General features: G+C 38.6%; 3 protein-coding genes across 7 annotated transcripts; 2 read left to right on the forward strand and 1 right to left on the reverse strand.

The window, feature by feature from the left end:
* Positions 1-131: 131 nt before the first annotated feature.
* Positions 132-13028, reverse strand: mor (moira). Of its 5 annotated transcripts, none has more exons than XM_053759444.1 (20): positions 12762-13028; positions 12344-12463; positions 11837-11941; positions 10519-10684; positions 10096-10250; positions 9329-9472; positions 8709-8836; positions 8220-8326; positions 7825-7937; positions 7182-7363; positions 6511-6652; positions 5996-6104; positions 5299-5432; positions 4726-4918; positions 4144-4298; positions 3314-3449; positions 2838-2975; positions 2253-2462; positions 1561-1663; positions 132-1214 (listed from the first exon to the last, which is right to left on the reverse strand). In XM_053759444.1, the coding sequence occupies exons 1-20, from the start codon at positions 12876-12878 to the stop codon at positions 1121-1123; spliced, it is 2751 nt and encodes a 916-aa protein (XP_053615419.1). In that variant the 5' UTR covers positions 12879-13028; the 3' UTR covers positions 132-1120. The 5 variants fall into 5 exon arrangements, with proteins under 5 accessions (XP_053615419.1, XP_053615418.1, XP_053615416.1 ...); XM_053759443.1 differs by having other exon boundaries at positions 5299-5429; positions 11828-11941; XM_053759441.1 differs by having other exon boundaries at positions 2838-2972; positions 11828-11941.
* A 710-nt stretch (positions 13029-13738) lies between these two features.
* On the forward strand, positions 13739-15843 carry Gip (GIP-like). Its single transcript, XM_053759447.2, has 4 exons — positions 13739-14112; positions 14478-14762; positions 15126-15256; positions 15518-15843. Exons 1-4 carry the CDS (start codon positions 13920-13922, stop codon positions 15692-15694), a joined length of 786 nt encoding a protein of 261 aa, XP_053615422.1. The 5' UTR covers positions 13739-13919; the 3' UTR covers positions 15695-15843.
* Positions 15844-15990: 147 nt separating this feature from the next.
* LOC128678114 (regucalcin-like) lies at positions 15991-22786 on the forward strand. Its single transcript, XM_053759446.1, has 6 exons — positions 15991-18043; positions 18510-18645; positions 20500-20703; positions 21118-21336; positions 22143-22255; positions 22500-22786. The coding sequence occupies exons 1-6, from the start codon at positions 17960-17962 to the stop codon at positions 22767-22769; spliced, it is 1026 nt and encodes a 341-aa protein (XP_053615421.1). The 5' UTR covers positions 15991-17959; the 3' UTR covers positions 22770-22786.
* Positions 22787-23102: the final 316 nt, after the last annotated feature.

Here is a 23102-nt window from a genome sequence, read left to right on the forward strand (position 1 = left end):
GTTGCTTGCTTTTTTCCATTATGGACAAAAAATAAATATAAATAATAAATTATTTATTTAGCTAATGAGTTCTCGAAATGACATCAACCTATTATCCACTAGTGTATTGACATCAATAAAAAAATTGCGAATTAATTTATAAGACCATTTATTACATAACTTAACGTTATGACAAATAATAATCATTTTCTACAATACAAACTTATTTGCTATAATAAAATTACGTACTTAAATCTATAACATACATTCCACATACCCATAAGAATAAAGATCTATAACGGGTTGCACACATAAATTCATACAATAATTTTGAATTTCTTCTGGATATTTTTAGAAACATTTTCATCTATAGTTGACACTAGCGGCCCGTCCCGGCTTCGCTCGAGTAAAACCATAATGAATTATACGCCTAAACCTGCCACTCAAAATCCGTTGCGTAGTTCTAAAGATCTTAGCATACGGACAGACAGCGGGAAGTGACCTTGTTTTATTATTACTATGTAGTGATTTTCCACGCGAAGTCTGCACGTATTAGCTATGATTAGATATAAATAATAAAATTACAGAATTTTAAATTCACCGCAATGCAGTGCTACTGTATTATGGGGTTGTTATAATTTACGATAATGTCTACAACGGCGAGTGAGATGGCGATATCTATCACGATCGATAATATTGTGAAACATGAATAGATGATAGATCTGTGTACGTAGTGCGACTTTGCTATTTACATCTCACCATCGAATCGATTCGAAGGAGACGCAGCTAACCAATCACAGTTCGCCATTGTGACGCAATGACAACCACACCGCAATGTGATTGGTTCGCCGAGTTTCACTTCGAATCGATTCGATAGTGAGAAGTGAAATGCAAACCCGCACTTCGCCCTCTGGTCCGATGAAAAAGTTTCACAAGGAAACGTTTCCTTGTCATTATTTCATTTCTTTCGACCTCATTTTTTTGTGGTTGAAAAGATTCGTTCTCAGTAATTGTACTGAACAAAGCAGTAGCTTAACATAGGAAATTAGAACAAGTGAGAATAGTTCGTCGATAAAACAGTTCAATTGTATTGTGGATTTGAGTTCCGAATCCCGAGGTCCCTAGTGATAGTTTCCCGTGTCTACGCGTGAGCGGGCGGCAGCTGCGGCGCCGGCGCCGGCTCCGGAGGCTGGTCGGCCGCCGGCGTCGGGCCTACGCCGCTCTCCGCTTGCATCCTACAGGCAAATACATTGATTGTTTCATTATATAATGACAGGCAAAACGATGTCTAAAATTAAATACATGCTAACATTATCCTCTCATTGAAGAATGTTTCAACTGCTTTTTTCCTAGCTGTCAGTAACTTTTTAATGACATAAAAATGTACTAGGAAATCAGAACGTTGGAACGGATGAAAGCACATAAACTAACAAAATAAATAAAAATCTAACTTGTTGACAGTCCCTTTCCCAGATACACTGCAAGACAAATTTTTCATCGTCATCATTCAAATATCAGATTTTTAAATTACAAAAAAGAATATAAAGTTATCATAGAGATATAATAAGAACGAAAAGTTACCTCTGGTGCGCCTGATGCCGCGCCCTGAACTCTGCCGCCTTCAGCTGCTCCAGGTGAAACTGCTGTCTTTCTTGGATAAGCTGTTGTCGCTGGTACTCCAGACCTATGAAACAAAAGAAGGATTGTATATTACAAAGTAAGTATATAGGTAATGGTCTAGTGCCAAGATGCTAGCAGAGCCTGGTCAGAAAATCCATTTCGATATAAAAGTAATACCAAAATCGTGAATATTTCAACATATATATCGTGTTATTTGGATTAAAACTGTATAAGTTATTTGTATTTAAACATCTATTCCAAAAATATATGCGATATTCATTTTGTATTGCGATAAGCGCGACCAGATAAGGTCCCACACAATGACTGATGAGGTTAATTTAAAAGTGAGCTTTATAGCGTTCTCTGTAGACATATTTTACATTGGCATCGAATTGGCGGACTGCTCGTTGTTAGCTCTCATCTTGTCAATGTACAATATGTCTACTATGGACGCTTTAAAGCAAGATGTCGATAATTGAAAGAGATTTCAATTATCGACATCTTGCTGAGTTGGAGCGGTGATGTAGAAGTGTACCTTGAATATTCTCTGTGACAAGGGTTATTTAATAATATTTTTTTTTTATTTAAGGTAAAATCTTGTGCATTTGTACAATCGAGTGTATACATAAAATTATAACGACTGGTCACAATACCTTCTCTCTCGCGCTCCATGGTTGCCTCGAGCTCCTCGAAGTGCCTCAGCTTGATCTCCAGTTTCTTCATCTGGGTCTCCACCAGCAGAGCCACTAACGACTTGATCTTGCGCTCCTCGACGCCGGCCAAGTGTTTCGCCTTGACCGCCGCCGCGGCCAACGCAGCCGACGCAGCTGATTGAAGTTTCGCGTCAACAGTCGCTGGAGGTTCTGCAAAACATTTTGGCTGACAATGTCTAGTCTCTTACAATATCGAATGTGTTAAAAGAGCCTATAACGTCTAGTTGCACATTGTCTAGTGTCTTAAAAAATCCAAAAAAAGTAAAAAGGTTAATTTCCTAAAATGTTCAGTGCTTCAGAATACCTTGTCCTAAAATGACAATTATCATAAAGTCTTGCCAGATAGATCATCCTTGTCCTTAAATGACCAGTCTAAAAATTACATTAAATTATTTTTTCTCCAGGTCTTTTATAAAAAAGTTGATTGTTGGGTGTCTCCGTGGCGTCGAGTGGTCTCTCCCTAAAAAATAAAGATAATACAAGACAAACAATGAAACAAATAAACATAAGAACAACAGCACTCACCATCAGCTGCGGGTTGTGTGTCAGGTTTCTCGTCCTTGTCCTCCGCGGCCGCCTCCGCCGGTTCCTCCTTCACCTTCTGCGCATCGCCACTCTCTTCCACTTCCATCGCTTCTGTCTTCATTTCGTCTTTCTTCTCTGCTGCAAGCATATTACATATTTTTTCTTTCGTTTCTTTTTATTTGTCAAATCAATTTTACGACTACCTACTGACATCAAGAGGCAAGTAGTCGTGTTAACCAGTGTGCAGGTTTTCTCACAATGTTTTCCTTCATCGGAAACAAGTGGTGGTCAATGAAATCTACTATACATGAGACAAATTTGTGACATGTGGCATACCATGTGACTAAATAGGCAAAAATTTTATCCATCATAAGAAGGAAGGAAGTAGTTTAGTCGGCAGTTTGGTCTGATGTGGAATTGTCGTAAAAGACAATATAGGCCACAGTGTGACAGGTCAAGTCCCCGTTTGATATTACCGGCGGAGTCCGCGCGTGGCGGCGGCGGCGGCGGCGGCGCAGTGCCGGCGATGCCGGTGGCGGCGAGCGCGGCGGCGGCGCCGTGCTCCGCGGCCGCGCGCACGTGCGCCTCCATCATGGCCGCCGGCACTTCGTCCTGAATGTCATTATTACTTATATGTATATTGGACAACATTTCTTTAAGGCTTTAACGACCTCGATAGCTCTGTGATTAAACACCGTCCCTATGTGACATGACTCCGCTCACAGCAGAAATAATCGTATGTATTTTTCATACAAAGTTTCACCCCTCGTTACAGCATTTTTAGGATTGATGGAACAGAAGTTCCATAAGATTAAAATCAAAAATGTTTGACCTCTATAAAAATGTATGGTCAAACATTGGCTACTTTGATTCTTTATGTATGTATTACAAAATTCCTTAAAATCGGCCTAGCGGTTTAGTCGTGAAAGCATGATAGACAGGATACAGGCTTTTGCATTTCATGTTACGAAAACTTAAGTGACATCAAAGTGATAAGTGTAAAATTGAGCTCCTATCAGCGACTTTGGCGATACTACATAGTGGTATACGTAATAAATACTCAGGCGTTTCAATACAAATTAGGAACCCCTAGTTCGTAACAATATTACTAGCTTTTGCCCGTGTGAATTTCTCACGGTAATAATTTTTACACAACTTTTTTCTAGGATGAATATCTACATGTTTACAAAATTTTAAGATTGATTGAGTAGGGCTTTGTAAAGAGGTAACAAACAGACTTATTATGTTAGTTAGGATCAGGATACGAATTAGGATAATATAGAAGTACGCATTATGTAATTCAGACCTTGATCTTGCCGAACTCGTCCATGGCGGCCCGCGTGGCCTTGGAAGCAATCCTGGGGTCGACGACCGAGGCGAGGAACGCCACGGTGCTCATGACGGGGTTGCCGGCCTTGCTGAACGGCAGCGGCTGGTACGCCAGCGGGCCCAGCACGCCGCCTGCGCGCGGACATTCAACGGTCAAGGTGGAAAATGATCTTGGAAGTTTATATACTAGATGCTGCCCGGGACTTCGCTCCCGTAGGAATTTTGAGATAAAATATAGCATACAGCAATTTTGGACGATGTACCTTTCTAATGGTGAAAGAATTATGGAAATCGATTCGGGAGTTGAGGAGATTACCCGCCTCAAACATACAAACTCTTATCTTTTTATAATAATAGTATAGATGTACATATTATAAAATATAGTATAGTTGAATTAGTATCCTTACTTTGAGATTAACTTTAGGCTTAGCACCCGTGGTGAATTATATCCTATCGTATCTATAACAATTTGTCCAGTAGGTAATGATAGACTAACAACATACATCCTCACAAACTTTCGCATATATAACATAGTATGAAGTAATGGGTCGGGTCACACCGTCCGCGTGTTCGTGCAGATAGGGCTCCTCGATGGGCAGGCGCAGGAAGTGCAGGATACACTCGTCCTGCGTGCGCGTGCCCACGTGCGCCGCCACGCGGTTCCAGTCGTCGCGGTGCAGCTCCAGCCCCTCCAGCAGCAGCAGCGTCTCCTGCTCCGTCCACTCGCGTCCGCGCCCGCCCATGCCGCGGTACTAGACGAGGCATAAAAACATTTAGTCTTATTGCGGTAGTTGCATGTGTATAAAAAAAATGTGTAGTGTGCTTGGTTGAATGAAAGATTGAGCTCAGGGGGCCGAATCTTTACCAGAAAATCTCAATCACACTCAACTTTCGAAAATTTATCCCATCTTCAAAATGTCTCCCACATTTTGAAGATGAGAGTAATTTTCAAAATAAATATGACAGGTGGCAACACGACTTTAATCATAACTCAGTTTCAGATAAATTCGAATTAAATCAAATTCGAACTAAATACGAATTCATCCGGCACTGACAATGACAATTTCGCGAGTACTTGGCTATTGACAGTGACATAAGTTAAAATGATATTATATCCAGCGAATGCACGTACCTGGTCGAGTTTGAGGCCGGGCTCCGCCCCCAGCTCGCGGCCGGGCTCCGCCTTGAGCGCGGGCGGAGCGCCGGGCGCCGCCTCCGTGCCGTTGGGCAGTCCCGCCTCCACCTTCGGCACCGCCGCGTTCTCTGCTGCAAACAGACAAGTTACTCGTTTTATTTACCTATTTAAAGTTTTTTTAAATATATATACTAGCTGCGCCCGGGGCTTCGCTCCCTTGGGAATTTCGAGATAAAAACTACCCTATGTATTATTTCAGGTCATTTTCTACCCGTGTACCAAATTTCATAACAATCTGTCCAGTAGATAATGCGTGAAGAGGTAAACAACAAACTTACTTTCGCATTTATAATACTAATATTATAAATGCGAAATTGAGATTGAATAAGGTGCAATCTCAGATATCGGAACATTTGTTTATTTTATGCCCAACTCTTATTCTATTATTAAAGAATCGCATCCAATGCAATAGAATAGGCCCAATACAAACATGCCACTTTACATAAAACAAAACAAACTATGGTAGTTCAGTTATTGAGACCGAATGTCCTAGGCTTCGAATCTTACGCTTGCCACATAAGTTTGTATATCAATCCATATATCCAATAATTGTATAAAAAATGTTTGTGTATAGTACTTTTCATAGACTACCACTTGCTTCCATTTATAATTAACATTAGGATAGAGAATGTACCTGGTCTCCTAGCAACCAAGGGCTGCAGACCGGAAGGAGTGTCTGACAACACGTGGAAATGCGACGTCGGCGGCGGACCCATCGCTGTGGGCCGAGATTCCGCTTCCAGCTGCAAATATACACGCCACTCGTGAACAAAACAAACTTAATGCCAGATATCGGTGAAATGAAACATAGTTTCATTTTTTGAAATCGCTACTATTTGGCGAATTCTTCACTTCCATTTGTATATACTCAACAGTTAGGCCCTAGCTGTTTCACCACTTTCTGGTAAAATAACAATAATCTGACAGATAAACAAACTGCTAATAAATCTGCCCCATATGATTGATCAGCTAGCCCTATCGAACACTTTTGAATCACAATTTTTAGCAATATATGTTTAACATGTTACATTTAGAATGTTAAATACCTCATTGGCCAGCGGTGAAACAAGCTCTAAATGTCGGTAGATCGGGACAAAAATTAAAAAAAAAATCCACACGATAGTGTCCAGATGAAGGTATACAAGATACCTGGTAGTTGATGAGCCCCCACTGCTCCAACAAGCCGTGCACCCTCATGATGGCGCACACGTCGCCTGCCAGGTTGCGGCGGCACGCGGTCGACGTCAGGTATTCTGTGGGGTTCAGGCGATACGTGTCCAGGATGAAGTTCCTGGCAAAATTACAATTTGTTAAAAAATTAAAGTTCCACACGACGCTAGAAAAACATCTTTGCCTACTTTTGCAATTCAAAACGGGTAAAGAAACTATAAATTTTTAAATATATGCTAAAGTAAAGTCATACAATACTACTAAAGTTAAAAGTTACCATGGCTATATTCGATGGCACAGAATAGAATAATGAAAAGAATAGTGCATCCACCGCTGATTAAATCGAATCTAAACATCAATCAAATAACATCCAAATTTCATTGAATCTGCAAACGGTTTAACCGTCAAAGTGTGACAGACAGACTTACGCATTTTATATTTTACTAGCGGCCCGTCCCGGCTTCTCTCAGGTAAAACCATAATAAATTATACACCTAAACCTTCCTCAGGAATAGCACTATCTAGTTTAAAAAGCCCGCATAGAAATCCGTCGCGTAGTTTAAAAGATCTAAACATACATAGGGACAGACAGTGGAAACAATTTTTTTAATATACTACGTGAATAAAAATATTTTCTCAAAGTAGTGTACCTGTAAGCCAAGTAAATCTCCGGCGTTTTAGACTTGTTCTTGCCGTTGAAGAACTCTGGCAGCGCCCGCTTCTCTATGGTGTGAATGGAGTTATAGTCGAACCAGGCGGAGTAGGACGGTACGACGATGTGGTGCGTTTGGTCCGTCACGTTGTCTTCCAGCTCCTCCTTTATCAGCATTTCCTGCATACATTCACTATATATTTCTCTATTTACTATTTTTATGGTCTGTATTATGTGTCCCACTGCTGGGCAAAGGCCTCCCCTTTTGTCTTCCAAAGGTCTCTTGAGCCATTTATTGCCAAACACTGAAACTCTTCGAAATCATTAGATTTAGACTTTTTACTATTGAACAGTAAATAAAATGCCTTCACCTCCGTAGTTTATTAATATAGTAGGTTACTATCCAGAAAAACTGAGTGAATTTGTGTATTTAAGTATGCAGTTGAAAGTTGCCTTTATAGCAGCCAACAGATAAATGATTATAACATTAATAAGTTTGAATTATAATCATTATTTTAATAATTTTTCTTGACACAGCATTTAATTGTCTTTTGCATGACTGTAATGATTAAACATTCACCTCACGAAATTTTAATGTAAAAGAATCATGCTTTTATTATTGATTAAAAATATGAATATACCTGCGTATTGGAGTCGGAGTGCTTGCCCTGGGAGTCCTCGTGTGCGTCGAGCGGCGGCGCCGGCGTCGCCGGGGCGTCCGGCGCCGGCGCGGGCTCGGCCGCCGGCGTCGGCGCTGCGGCCGGTTACCATATTCATTCAAATATATAGTGCACAATAATAAATTATGATAAAGACGTGCAAATGGACTCTCATATTATCATGATCAATGGTACGCGTATGTCATACGACATTTTTTACCAACACTAAATAAATACTTGTAAATCCTTATATTTTCTAATACCTGCTTTCAGCCAGTTTCTCTTTATTTTGTATCACTGCATCCCTTTCTGTCGCATTATCGGATCCAACCAACTCGGATTGTCTGCTAAAAGTTTAAGACAGAAAAAAAACTCACTTTCAGCAGCTTTCTCGCTGTCGGGCGTGGGCGCCGCGTCCGTGTTGTCTCGAGAGGCATTGTCTTCCTCGTCTTCTGCGTCGTTGTCGCGTCGCTTCGTTATGCGGCTGTAAACGCAACATAGTAGCAATAAGCCCGCCATTAGACAATATGGCATTTATTTTGTCCCTCTCCCTCTCATCTGTCTCTGTCCCTCTCACCACTACGTGTTACCGGTTTCAACTGGGGCGTGAAAACAAAGCCTTAAAATTTTAAGATTCGACTATGTTCTACAACTGGACGCCTGCCTGACGTCAAATTTACTCGCGAATGTTATTGTTGAGGTTACTGACAAGGTTAAGTGTTTTAGTCGCCTGCATGTTGTACGAAAGCGACTAAATATATATAGATAACTGTACTATTTTAGGGCGTAACCATACATACCACAAACGTCGTGTTTCTTTTGTATTATTGTTTTTTGATGTGCAATAAAGATATATTGTATAATACCTCTTGCGCTTGTTGTGTTTGGTTGGGGGCGGGGAGGGCGAGCGCTTCCTCTTGCCGGCCTTCTTGCCCTTGGCCGAGGGCTCCGCGCCCGGCAGCAGCTCGTCCACAGACAGGCGCAGCTTGTGCACCTGACCAACACGTTTTCATTTTATATCAGCTGCCCATCCCTACTTCGCTCGGTTCAAACCATTATAAATTATACATTTCTCGGAAATCACATTATCTATTAGTCCGGTGGTTTATGAGTTTATCGCGTTTATGACAGGGGAATTTTTTTAAAATAATATTTAAGAATTTTAATCCTTAACTTACATAATACGTATCCTATTACAGTAGACTGATAATAATTCTGTAAGTTACAAGAATCGGGTTGTCTGTGATAGATGTAAAATATGAATAAAATTATCATGTTTGTAGATTTTGAAAAAATCTTCTAAGATATTTTTGTTAAAAACCTAACCGTTTTCCGAATTAAGTAGTCAAGATAATAGTTACAAGACAAATATCACGACTTTCATATTTTGTGACAACCCTGACCGTATTGTCAGCGCTGGCGGCTGTTTCGCATTTAGCAAGGTCGTCGAACAACTGTAATGTATCTTATGAAACTGTGATAATACCTTCTTCTTGCCTCCGGCGTCCACCTCGTAGTCCTCCTCGTTCATCCACTCGTTGTACTGCGGCAGGTCCAGCACCCACGACGCTGATACTCTCCAAGGTTCCGAACGCACGCACTCCCAGTTTGCTGTCTCTGGGACGTCCACCTGTATATTTGTTTCATAAAATCGATTTATTAAATAAAAAAGAAAAAACATATGGCGGTTGTTAACTTTCATAGCACGGGGCCTATTCATCATGTTATACCATTGTAGTCTTCTGTCTATAAAGTGAAGAAGATAGGGGTGCTGTGTTCTTATTTACTAATGTTTTTGGTAACTAGCTGTGCCCCGGAGCTTCGCTTTCGTGGGAATTTCGGGATAAAAAGTATATGTTATTCCAGGTTATTTTCTACCCGTGTACCAAATTTCATAACAATCGGTCCAGTACATAATGCGTGAAAAGGTAACAAACGAACATGTTTTCATATTTATAATATTAGTTGGGATTGGGATGCAATAGCAAAAAAATTTAATGAGTTAACAATCCGTTTGCATATTTTTATAGACAGGTAAATGTAATGATACGGTAAAATGTAGATAGATAGTTCCACATCGGCTTTCAATAAGTTCAGCTTGAAACCGTGACCATGACATTCAAAGGGTTCAATTCTTGTCATTTGTGTTTATACTTTGGAGCTCATTCCGTGTGATGATATAATACGACTCCTATATTATAATAACATCACTTAACAGATTTGTCGACATACTTATGCAATTATTCTACTCACAGGCAAGTCGGCGGCGGCCCAGGTGTCGTGGGAGTCGGGCAGATAGTACCAGTGCACCAGCACGTGCGACCCCCGTCGGAACACCGGCCGAGCGTACTCCTCTTCCAGCGGGTCCACTAGAGGATAGATTATGTGCGTAGCGTCTTCTTCGTCCTCTGAAAAACATTATAAATCTCTACATAGTATTAAAGTCACCCTTTGAGAGTGTCTGTTTCTAAACTGTCTTCTTGAAAGCCACATAACTGATTTGTTGCCATTTTCACTGTTGTTCAGACAATTTATTCATAAAAAACAGCGTACTAAACGCGACGCCGGGCTGGCCGCTAGTAATAATAAGTGGACAATACTCGACGGCCCATAGCATATTTTTTTTATGACGAGTCCAATGAACACAAAACTTAAAATATTCTAACTCATATTTACCACAAATATCTCCATGTTGTCCGATGATCTCCTTAATCTTATTCACGGTAGCCTTGTCCACCTCCGGACGGATGTACACGCATGGAGTGCGTACCACCTCCGCACTGTTGAGTGAAGATTCTATCTCCATCATCATTTGCACGTTCAGGTCTTTGCGGGATGGGTTCTGAAATGGGGAGTAGGGGAAGGGAGGCGAGAAAACGGAATGTAAGTACTTCGTTATTTGAATAAACATAAAACTACGTAGAACTGAAAAATATTGAAGAGTAACACAATGTTTCTTAGAATCTAAACCCAAAGAGCAACTATTTGGTAGAACAATAACACTGTAACATATTTATTTATATTTTATGAGAGATTTTATTAGTAAAGTAGGAAATAAACACAATGTTAAAACATGCACAAAACAAGAACTAACAAAACCTATAAATTACAACCAATTTGTTAACAAAACACACAATGCCTAAAAATGTTAATTTTTCACAATGATATCATATTGACCTAGAGATAACACAAAAAAATCACTTTATCCCAAAACATAGAAATGAGATTGCATGAAATGAACCAAAATAGGGGAAACTTGGACCCTTGAAAGCAGAGAAACTATTTGGCAATGTAGTCCCAAATTTACAAAATATTTTGTATAGTAAAGTGGAATAAGTGTGCATGATATCTAGTGTAATTACAAACTCCAACAGATAACTACTTTTTTTACAGAAAGACAATGTGATTTACATTTTACTACATGGTTATACAGATGTATACTGAAATATTTGAAACAACTGTAATACTGGAATACAATAAATAAAATGCCATTTCAATTTCCATTATAAGGATAAACCAGTACGGGGATTTTCCTTACAATGGAAACTAAACAATCAGAAATAAAAGAAAAATCTGCTGCTTTGTTACATTACAAGATGTGTTGTTTGTGTAGTGTGCCAGGTTATAATATATGTACAATAAAATCATACCCTTCTTTGAAACATAGTGCTTGGACTATGCACATGCATGGAACATCTGTATTTGTTTAAATTTATTTAATTTTTCATTTATCAAAGGACTGTGTAGTGATACTATACTTTTATCTTCTGCTCACTAGAAAGTAATGGGTGTTGCATACAGCCCTTGTGGCTGTTGAAATGCATATTAAAATAGTCAAATGTAATAAAGCCAAAAATATAAAAAAATGTTAGAAAAAAAAACAGATGTTAGATGCAAGTGTCATAAGATGCATTGTTATAGCCTCGCTGTGCGGGTCGGGGGCGGCGGGGCGGTGAGCGTAGCGGGGTGCGGGGCGGGTGCATACCTTACCGACCTGGAAGTCGAACTTGCGCCACCGCTGCTCCGACTTGAAGCGGAACATGGTGGCGAGCACTGTGCACAAAGAACCTCCTGGCTTCATGTCCATGAATACTTTCATCTGAAACATTTGCTATGTTAATGACATGTTAGTTCACTCTGTGATTTTTGTATCTACACTATTTGAAACCACTACATTTAGTCTACACTACATTCAGTCCCAAAAAACCAAGACATGGAGGACCCGATCATCATCTTATGAAGGAACTTAGGAATTTCATATCAAGATATGGAGTTCCTAATTTTTACAAGGACAAAAAGGAAAGCTAATTTGGGGCTCCTAAGATCAAAAGCTGAAGAAACTTGGAAAACACTCCACTCTTGCTCTTCAAGTAAATAATTACGCAAAAAACAATCCAAATAGATGAAGTGCATTCCAATGATAACTCAAGGATACAATATGTAGTACAAATCAAAATATCAAATTATTCCCACAGAATACAGAGGAAACAAGTATACTGACTGGAAGCCTGATAAATGGTGGATCAGATGCATTCTTCCCCAATTTATTTTCTTGGTACTGTATGAGTTGCACCACCAGTTGGGCCAGGCCCTCCTTTGTAGGTGGGTCAGTCTGCACATGCTGTAACAAAGTTATTACATTTGGTTATTAAATACTGTTGAAACATTGTAGAAAAACAATGTCACTCTCCAGTTCTTCAACTATCTCTACACCAAAGCTCCGTTTCCATATACAAGAAGAACATACAACAACATGAATGGATATGGATTGTATATTAGACATAATCATCTCTATAACAAGGTTAGGACTTTTTATTCGACTAGTTTTACTATGACCATTTTTAATTCACAGGCCCTTGGTGTGTTAGAAGATAGTGAGCAAACTGATTAAACAACAAACCTAATCATCTATTTCTTACCTTCTTGCAATTTTTCTGCAACCAAACACGAATTTGATCAAATTGGGCTAGTGATTCTGGCGATTGGAAAAACTCGGCATTTGGCCCACCGTCCTTCTTAGGACATATAGTCGTCATTATACAAACTTACTCAGCTCCCGATCTATGCTAATATATTTGAATATTGTTCAGTCAAATAATAATAGTTATATGAAAACAAAAACGCCTATAAAGCGGCGTCGTCAATCGTCAAACTTGCTTAGCTTCACCACAGATTACATGCTTCACTCACTATACATTGAAATGACATTCGTAAAAATGTTGCCAGGCCCGTTTCTTTTATTATATCTGTAGAGTTGAGCCGTTCGAAATTTTCGAAAACGGATTTATGGATTCTAGGAAATTTGAATAGGGAGCATTACTGTGCATTTATCCCGCCAGAGTGCAGCACTGTGTGTTAGGTACAAAATATTAGGAAAAATAGTTTCCATATGATAAAAATCTTCGAAAACTATGGGATACGCCTTACGCTGTAAAATTTTCGCCAGAGCCAGTCAGTCGAAAAAAGGTACCGAACACTTCACACGTGAAGACTTATTAAAATATATACTTCATACAGGTAAGATCTTCAGTCAAAATCAAGTTTATAACCACAGTTGACCAAATAATGCAGAAGATAACCTAAAAAAGTGTAATTATTTTCAGGATAATCCACTAAATCCTTACTTTTTCCCGTAAACTCGCACAGGATTGCATAGAAGGTATTTTTGGTCGTAAATCTGCAACAATATTGAAAGTTAGCGTGCCTCCATTGACAATGTTTGTATACCTTAGTTGTACCAGTAGCGCCATCTGCGCTAAGCTTTGCGCGCCCTATTAATGACAATGACAATCAAATCACAACCCGGCGCAGAGTAAACACGGCAGACCCGGTGGGTGCTACAAGTTTGCTGTTTATAAATTTTGTATCAGATCAGTAGGTAATACAGTTTGTGCTGATAATATCATATGATAATGGTTTCGGCATCGCGGTCTCTCGGGTTTATTTTTATTTAGATAAAGAAAACTAATAGATAACAAATTATCGCGATACTTATATAAAGCGTTTTGCGCTCCTCCCTCATATTTAGCTACTAGTTACAGCAGTTTACATAGGTGTAAAGAGTGTTATAAATTTTAATGATGAAGTTTTGTGCGAATCTCAGTTTTATGTTCACTGAAGGCAAAAGTATTATTGAACGGTATGCTTTGGCAAAAGAAGCAGGTTTTAAAGCTGTGGAGTCAGGGTTTCCATTCGGGCATTCCTTGATTGAAGTAAAACAAGCAAAAGAGAATGCTGGTCTACAGCAAGTATTGATAAATATTAAAACAGGTAAATATCATTCCAATCTATGCTTAATGGTAATTAACTGCGCCCCTGCGTTTCGCTGCCTAAATATAGAGATAGAAAGTCCTATTCTAAACTTCCATATTTCATCCAAATCCATTTAGTAACTTTTGTATGTAACAGTATCAAACGTTGGTACCAATATGCATCCTAATAAACTTTCACATATGTATAAGTATGACATGAAATTTCAATAATATCATATGTTTTATAATTATTATATAATTATTTTATTTGTCTGCACAGATTGGTCGAAATATGACAGAATATTTCTTGATTCTCTATAATTATTGAATTTACATAAGGGAGCATAAACAACACATAAAAATATACTTGACACATTTTTACAGGAGATCTTACCAAAGGAGAGTTGGGTGTAACAGCTGTTCCGGGTATGGAGTCCAAATTCAAGGATATGTTGAATGAAACCATAGAGTATGCATTAGCTCTTGATGCAAAGAAAGTACACATAATGGCTGGGAAATTGGAAAATGTCAATACCAGTAACTGGGAGACTTATGAGAATAATCTGAAGTATGCTGCCGGGGAATTGGCTAAGGCCAACCTTGTTGGAGTTATAGAGCCAATCAACCAACACTCTGTGCCCCAATACTTTTTGAGTGATTTTGGAAAAGGTTGGGAAAATGTCTAGCTTTGTTGTTCTTCATGCTAATCAACCTTCATTAGTGTGAGCTTGATTTTATTTTGCACTGCCTTAGAATAAATTTTCAAGTTTTAAAAATGAAATTGTAGAAACTGATTAACATTATTATACATTTTTATAACTACATTGCTATAAATTTGTGTGAACCCATAAGCAAAACCTTGCTGATACTAACATCTACTTTACATTTTCTGAATTGGTGTAAATCTGCTGGTCAAACAATTTTTTATCTATTGACTTTATTCTGCATGTTGCTGCAAAATGTCAAGATGTTGCTTTAAATCAATTTTAAAACTAGTCACCACATTAAATTGTTTTCCTTAATTAATTTTAGCTGTGGATATAATAAAGAGGATAAACAGTCCCCACCTGAAGTTACAGTTGGACATCTTCCACTTGCAGCACATTTGTGGAGATCTGTCATATAATATTAAAAACTTGATGCCATATGTAGGCCATGTGCAGGTAATGGTTCTTAATTTTTTTAATGTACTAAGCAGGTACTTATATTTTTTACAAATAACAAAAATTGATTTGATACTTTGTAAGAAAATTGGCAAATAAAATCTAAATGCCTAATATCATTTATCAAAAAAGTAGCAGCAGCCCCTTTTTTTGGTAAAATACAAAATAATTGAAATATTAATTTAGATCATTACTTATTGTGTAAAATTTGGGGTATTATTTAGTATAGAAACTTCAGTTATATTATTTTTTTAAATCCAGATAGCACAAGTGCCAAATCGCAATGAGCCAGACACTCCAGGAGAAATCAACTACCCATATATCCTACAGTTGCTAAAGGATAATGGTTACAATGACTGGGTGGGGCTGGAGTACAAGCCTAAAGGAAACTCGAAGGAGGGATTGCAGTGGATCAAGAATTATGGTTACAGTCTGTGATTTAATAATAATTTGAGTGAATATTTTTCTATATTGAATAGGTATATATTTATTTTTATATTTTATAGACTAGTTAGATAATTATATCCTATTTATTTATTTATATATTTTACATGTTACAATGATAATACATTTTTATTTAAATTTTATGTACCACTTTTAATAGATGCGGTATTTACCACTTTCTACTTACTTTTAGAATAGCAAAATTTGATCCAGACGTTGATACTTATCTCCTTTCTAGTCTATGACCCAGACATACTAAGAAAATACTTTATAATAAAAGTAGCCACAAGAGTTTCGCGTCTTGACTCTACCCATCAACAGGCGTTATCTACTCAATAGACTACTTGCGTAGATTAAAACAAGCAACTTTTATTCTATAACTTTTCGTGATTCATAGTTTTGTTTTTGATATTAAAAAAAAATCTAATTTGCGATTCTACACATCTTAACTCTATGTTATGTCAAGCAACACGAGACAGTACAGTAGCGTTTGTGGCAGAATCGAACATAGTTAACTATTATATTGTTTAGAAAGGGTTACGTTTAGAAGTCGTAGAACAAAAGATATATATATATAGTCTCTATGTTACCTTATGAGCCTTTGGAAGGTTATGCGTTAGATACCAGTTACCCTGTATAATTAAGAGTATGGAGAAGGACATAGGGTTCAACGCGGAAAAAACTATTGTTCCCATGGGATTTGCGAAAAAACTATATTATAGGTAGCGCCTAATATAAAAACACTAGATGGCGCTGTGTGTATTTTAAATGCGCTATGGATATTTTAATTCAACTATCCTAATCCCAATTTAATACGAAGAAAAAAATCGTACTAAAAAGGCTAGTAACTGAGCGCTAATATTCTACTTTTGAAATATATTAATTAGAACTAATTTATCTATTTCTTCTTAGTGTGTCGACTCGGCGAATCATATTTGTGAAGACCATTAATAACACTTATGAATTAATTGTATGTGTTATTATCGTATCTGTATTGAGAAGTGCGAAATACTCGATGGATACCTTTTTACGAGGTATTTAATGTACCATTGTTGTGTTTAAATAAACGTCCAAATAGTATTTAATTGGCTGCTTCGTCATAAGTAGAGTTGTAAACAGTACTAAATTTTTTATTCCAGTAGGTATCAAGTGGTTTCATTTCCTGCCACAGTTTCCTCTGCAATTCCGTAGGCTTGTGGTCAACTGGCTTGACATTCTTATCACCTCTGTACGTTTATTTATTCATTTTGAATTAAGAACAAACTTCTGGTTGGTGGACTGTTTTGTGCGACAACACTCTTCTCATTAATTCGGTTTATGTATGGCATGCCCTTATGTCCTTTTTAGCTTTCCTCGTCGTCTTTTTAGATTTTATTGAGTGTATTATCTACCTACCGCCAACTAGTGACATAGTCGCATACACATTAACTAAATAGGTAGTTAACATGTGTGCAGGTTTACTCAAGATGTTTTCGTTTACCGGAAGCAAAATTCAGATAAACTCATGGTGGCATAAAATGTAACATTGTTATGCTTATGTATAGGTAGGTAGGGACGGGTAGGAGGGATTTAGTGTGTTGGGTACCTACTCACCGTGAGGTAGGTATTACTAAGTACATACCTAAGTACTTATGTTTAAACCTTCTAAAATAGTTATAAGAAAGAGCGGCACTTCCGACAACCATTAGACCTTGAAGGCTATTTATTGAACTTCTTCTAAAGTTTTTTTTCTTACAATTCGTGTGTTTATCTTAGTAGCGAGGACGTCACAATTGCTGAAGCAGGGTCTGTACTGTGTAATAAACATACATTGTCTTCATCACCTAAGTATACACCTTACTAATACTCTCACGCTTTCACGGCTAAACCGCTGGGCCGATTTTGATAGAATTGGAATAGATATAGTTTAATACCCTTGGTCCCAGGGTCTTTAACTAGGTATACCTACCTATATTCCCTAGGGCGTAGGTCAATCATAGGCTACCTAACGCGGAACATACTAAACTAACAAATGAACAAAATCTCAAATTTCAGCTCCTACTGAAGCAGTTTGGAACAGTCTGTATATAACAACTCAATCTATATATAAAACCCATATCATCTATTCATAAGATCCATTTTTATTTGTGACGAAACAAATGCAGGGTCTTTATACAGACGAACAGTCACTTTGAGGCTTTGATCAACATTGCTGAGCGGTTCACGCGCCAGCTAACACGTCTTAGCTCTGTTTTTTATTATAATTTATTAATCGTTACAATGAAGTTAGCATTCGCCATCTTGTGTTTATTTGCCGTCAAAAATATTTGGGCGTACCAAACCAATACGCCGCTTATTAAGAATGTGAGTTTCGCTTCCTTTCTCTTTTGATTTTGTCACGCACACTAAATTGACTGTTTCAATTCAACACAGGGTCATATTTGCGATCAAATATCACCTAAATTTCGCAAGCTTTTGACAGGTATAGCCGACGGCATTTCAAGTTTCCCTGCATGGATTTCGGCGCCTTGGCATAGCGACGCATTAGTTACTTATATATGATTTTGAGCAGGCTGTTGTACTGCTGAGTGTACTAGTAACCATTTAGACTTAGAGGTATCGCCATATCGAAAACACACAATATACCTATCTGCTTTTATACTAAGACGACTTTAGTGCGTATATAACGAATTCTGTTTATCCCCAAGAAACCTACTGACATAGGTAGATACCTAATTTCAACTCTCCGCTCAGAAGTTATGTTTGAGCGTTATTTTTCTGTCAGCTACTGTAATATAATATATACTTATATTTGTTGTAATATATGCAGGTATTTCGTGGAGGCGAACATTTGGAGGGGCCCTCGTGGTCTACCACGGAAAATGCGCTTTACTTCGTGGACATCTCGGGGCAGAAGGTCCACCGCCTTGACGGGTTTCTTGGGAACGTCACTACAAGGAACATTAGTAAGTATAATAAAATACTATATTGTTTCATAGCATTTTTTTTATATGCAAGTGTTCGGCAAACGCCTCTCTCCCGTTTCTCCAAGGCGTTCGATCCTGAACCATATCGCGCCACCCTTTATCGAACTTTAGGTTTAGGTCTTACCTCCGCCACATCCTTGGTCTACGGAGGAACCCATTCCGTGTATCCTATTAGTAGATATTTTTAAATTTCATCCTTACATATTATAAAACAAAGTTCTGTACTACTGCTGCATGGAGTTTTATGCAGTTTTCATCAATAGCTAGTGTGTCGCCGCTAGTTATTATTAAAATACTGCTCGCTCACGTGTATATTGACGAAAATGTCAACTATGGTTTCCATATCTATGAGATCATTCTCAAGACCTGTGTCGTGGCTAAATCTTCACTTGTTTTTGTTTTCAATTCCTAAGCCAATCGGAAATACTAATAGTAACGAGTATGTTGCCCTGAATTTATTTTCTCGTCTATCGTCTTTACGAAAAATAAAGAGCCTTCGTCGCGTTCGATTAAAGACGGATAAATTATAGCAATATATTTGCGTATAAACGACAGAGATAAAAAATTCAGTGGTATGTAACCTTACCTACTTGTTTAATGTTTATGTCTTACGGTACTTAAACAAGTAAAAGGTAAAGTAGTAAACATGAAACTAGGAGCTTATCTACATATAGTAAAACAGTAGACAAACAATCCTGTACATTGAATATATTTACATATAAACAAAATTAGGCCATAGAGTCATAGTTTAGTAACAGAGAAAGAATTTGGAAAAAAAACTCTGTCTGTATGTCTGTCTGTTTGTACACGCTAATCTTCGGAACTACTGGATGGATTAGAATGAAACTTTTTTTGTTATATAGCTATTAAGCCTGGGCTATGAGTATAAAAAATGAAGATCTAGAACACCTGATGCACGCCCATGATGGTCCAGCGAAACTATAGGAAATATATATTTCAATCGTATGAGTACCTTCTCTATATAGGTATTGTTACGCTACTTGTACTGTTAATTAAATGATTTCAGTTGACGACCTCGGTGGCGCAGTGGTAAAGTGCTTGCCTCTGAACCGAGAGGTCCCGGGTTCGAACCCCGGTCGGGTCATGATGGAAAATGATCTTTTTCTGATTGACCCGGGTCTTGAATGTTTATCTATATATGTATTTGTTATAAAATATAGTATCGTTGAGTTAGTATCCCATAACACAAGTCTCGAACTTACTTTGGGGCTAGTTCAATCTGTGTGATTTGTCCTAATATATTTATTTATTATTATTTATTTATTTATTCTCTAATAATTTTGACTCCTTACCAAAAATTTTACGGCCACGCGAACGAAGTCGCGGTCATTAGCTAGTATTGTAAGTATATTGATTTATTATTAAAGCAAATTGAGTGAACTATCATAAATGAAGGTTCACTGTTGTTATCGCATTGATTTGCATGCTATCGCCTGCCTGACCTTAGTCGTCGTGCAAGAAATCTAAAGATGTACTTCCTTATCATTATCGAAATAATAAGTGACCTCGGTTATTTAAAAGAAGAACACACACGGTGCACACGAGGGTCGTTCAAAGATTCCTGTAAGTTTTTTCTTCAAGGTACAGTTGGGGGCAACCGTGGCAGTAAGTTGGTTAAGTAGAGTCCGCTTATTTATTAACGTTAGGTTTTTGTAACGTTAGGTTCGTTCATTTGCGTCGGCATCTGTCGTTTCGGCATTCATCTAAGTTAGTCGATAGTATTGGGGTCGGCGTAACATTCTTAATTTCATAATTTCCACAAAAGCGTAGCCTCATGGTTCAGCTAGTTAAAAATCCATTTTTCATTTAAAGGTTATGGGCCCGTGTCGCTAGTGGTGCCAGTGGCGAACTTCCCGAAGTTGGTGCTGGTGTCGTCAAAGAGGTCACTCTTCTTCTTGCCATGGAACAGCGCGGACGGAGACAAGTCACTGTCGCTGCTTAGCACCGTCGACTACGGCAATCCAGAGAACAGGATCAATGACGGGAAGGTCGACGCCAGGGGAAGGCTCTGGTTTGGTAAGAGTCGAGAGACATTATTTTTTATCTTTCTTCTTGAACACATGTCACATGACTGATATGCAAGTCTTTCAGCTGAACATTTTCCCGGTTTCTTCTTCGGACCGAGCCCAACCTAGTGGCATCTATTAGTGAACTGAAACCTATGTGCAGGTTTCCTCACGATGTTTTCCTTCATGGGAAGCAAGTGGTAGTCGATGAAAATATATATAGATACATGAGTCAGATTGGTATAAAACCTCATGTGGCACGAGTAGGCCACGTTGTTGATGTGTTATTCCAGGGTATTTTCTGACCGTGTACCAAATTTCACAACAATCGGTTCAGTAGATAATGCGTGAGGGGGTAACAAACAAACTTTTGCAATTATAATATTAGTTGGGATTGGGATTTAGAATTTTATTATAAACTCAGGAACGATGGGCAAAGAAGATCACAGCGGAGTGGACCTGGACAGGGGGTCTATGTACATGCTGGACGAGCACAACTACGCGAACCCAGAGATCAAGGTTCGGCCGGTGTCCATCTCCAACGGGATAGCCTGGACTTCCGATAACAAGTACATGTTCTACGTCGACAGCCCTACCAGGAACATCGACGTGTTCGATTTTGATCTCGAAACGGCTACTTTACGTAAGTTTTTTTGTATACTCTCTCTCACCCGAGCGTTTTCTTGGTTTCTTCCTCTCTTCCAGACGTCGGAGCCCAGGTACAGCTTTCCTATTTTTTTCTTTTCTACTTTGCACGATTTTAGACAGTATTTTTTTTTTCAGTGTTATGTTGTGTAAATTTGGTCAGAGCGTCACTGTGGGTCTTGCCCTTTCTAGAATAATCTGGAAAACAATTTGAATATCAATGTATTCAGATTTATACATAAGCTATCTATGTAAATTGATGCTATTTTGCATGTAAAGTTCCTTGATGTCCTTTAGGAAGTATATGACCCTACCATAATCAATCCAATCAATGTAAATAGAACAGGTTCACGGGTATCGACTTAAGAGTGTGTTGAAACTTGTCCAATTCATGATTACTTCTCGGCTTTATTATGTTGCTTCATTTCGCGTTGCGCGAAAATTCCGCCTCCTATGTTAGTGTGACAGAGAGTCTGTATTTGTATCATAATGGCATTGATGTCAGTGTCTGATTTATTTACATTGTCGCCGTCAGTATAAGTAGTAATATGTGAGGATCGAGTTGACAGCAGAAAAGACAAACCGCAGCCGATTCGATTCGGTTAACAAATAACAGAATTGGGCCGCAGTTAACGAATTGACTCGTGGGTCAGCCATCGCAAAGCTCAACCATGACAGAGGGAACCTCACGTTAAGTCAAAACAGAGCTATCTTTAGTAAGTTTTAGATTTGGATCATCTGTTCTGTCAGATATCTTTGTCAGTCTATAAGTAAAGAAATATTAACTGAAGTGCAATGTTTCAGGTAATCGCAGAACCTTGTTTAGCTTCAAAGCCAACAACGTGAGCGGAGTTCCAGACGGCATGACTATAGATAGCGACGAGAACCTATGGGTGGCGTGCTATGGCGGGGGGAAGGTAACTAAATACGATCATATATAGGTAATATACACTATTACCGGGAAAATAGATTTTCCATTTTACCTTCTATCTTCTCGTGTTCCTAATCAGGGCTGTGAAAAATATTTATATATTCAGTAAAAATATTTTGTACTGTATTTTTTGAAAAACAAAGAACAAAAATAACGTGAGGTGATTAAGACTCATGATTATAGATAGCGAGGAAAAAATAATACCAACTTATTTCTCTGCCAATTATCAGGTAATAAAAATCGATTCGCGAGCGGCCAAGCTAATGGAACAGCACAAAATCGAAGCAAGTCAGGTGACGTCAGTCATGTGGGGGGGTAAGGACCTATCCACACTGTACGTGACGACCAGCCGGCGCGACCTGACGCCCGCGCAGCTGGCGCAGGAGCCCGAGGCCGGCTCGCTCTTTGCCATCCAGGGCGCCGGCGCAAAGGGCCTGCCGCAGTACCATCTCAAATTCGCCGATGCGACTAAATATAGTGTTGGCGTTGTAAAACAATAAATTGGGTTATACCTCTACATGTCTTTTTTCCTATTTACGACTCGATTTCGGAAATTAGATTCGTTATAAGACTTTACAGTGTGGAAAAATTTCTTGCCATTCATATCAAAATGCTGTATGCTTTAGCACCCAAGCAAATATGACAATATTTGCGTCTGGAGGATAGCATAAAGACATTTATAGCCTGACAACTTCGTAGGTGATATTCATATTGGTCTGCCGGCTGCGGACGACATAGGAACAGATAGAGCGGGGGCAGGAAAGAAGTGAGCGGGGGACTGGGCACTCGCTCTTTCTCTTTTTATTTTACGTCCCCCGTCTTCCAAAGACCAT

The sequence above is a fragment of the Plodia interpunctella genome, chromosome 19, assembly GCF_027563975.2.
Source record: "Plodia interpunctella isolate USDA-ARS_2022_Savannah chromosome 19, ilPloInte3.2, whole genome shotgun sequence".
Taxonomy (NCBI): Eukaryota; Metazoa; Arthropoda; class Insecta; order Lepidoptera; family Pyralidae; genus Plodia; species Plodia interpunctella.

Coding starts and splice junctions, on each gene's coding strand:
- mor (XM_053759440.1), bottom strand. CDS start 12,878: ATGACGACTATATGTCCTAAGAAGGACGGTGGGCCAAATGCCGAGTTT. Junction 7,938..8,219: donor CAGCGAGAAAGCTGCTGAAA/GTGAGTTTTTTT, acceptor AACCGGCCGCAG/CGCCGACGCCGGCGGCCGAG. Junction 1,215..1,560: donor CGGCATCAGGCGCACCAGAG/GTAACTTTTCGT, acceptor ATTTGCCTGTAG/GATGCAAGCGGAGAGCGGCG.
- Gip (XM_053759447.2), top strand. CDS start 13,920: ATGATGAAGTTTTGTGCGAATCTCAGTTTTATGTTCACTGAAGGCAAA. Junction 14,763..15,125: donor TTTGAGTGATTTTGGAAAAG/GTTGGGAAAATG, acceptor AATTAATTTTAG/CTGTGGATATAATAAAGAGG. Junction 15,257..15,517: donor CATATGTAGGCCATGTGCAG/GTAATGGTTCTT, acceptor TTTTAAATCCAG/ATAGCACAAGTGCCAAATCG.
- LOC128678114 (XM_053759446.1), top strand. CDS start 17,960: ATGAAGTTAGCATTCGCCATCTTGTGTTTATTTGCCGTCAAAAATATT. Junction 18,646..20,499: donor CGTCACTACAAGGAACATTA/GTAAGTATAATA, acceptor TTTCATTTAAAG/GTTATGGGCCCGTGTCGCTA. Junction 20,704..21,117: donor CAGGGGAAGGCTCTGGTTTG/GTAAGAGTCGAG, acceptor TTATAAACTCAG/GAACGATGGGCAAAGAAGAT.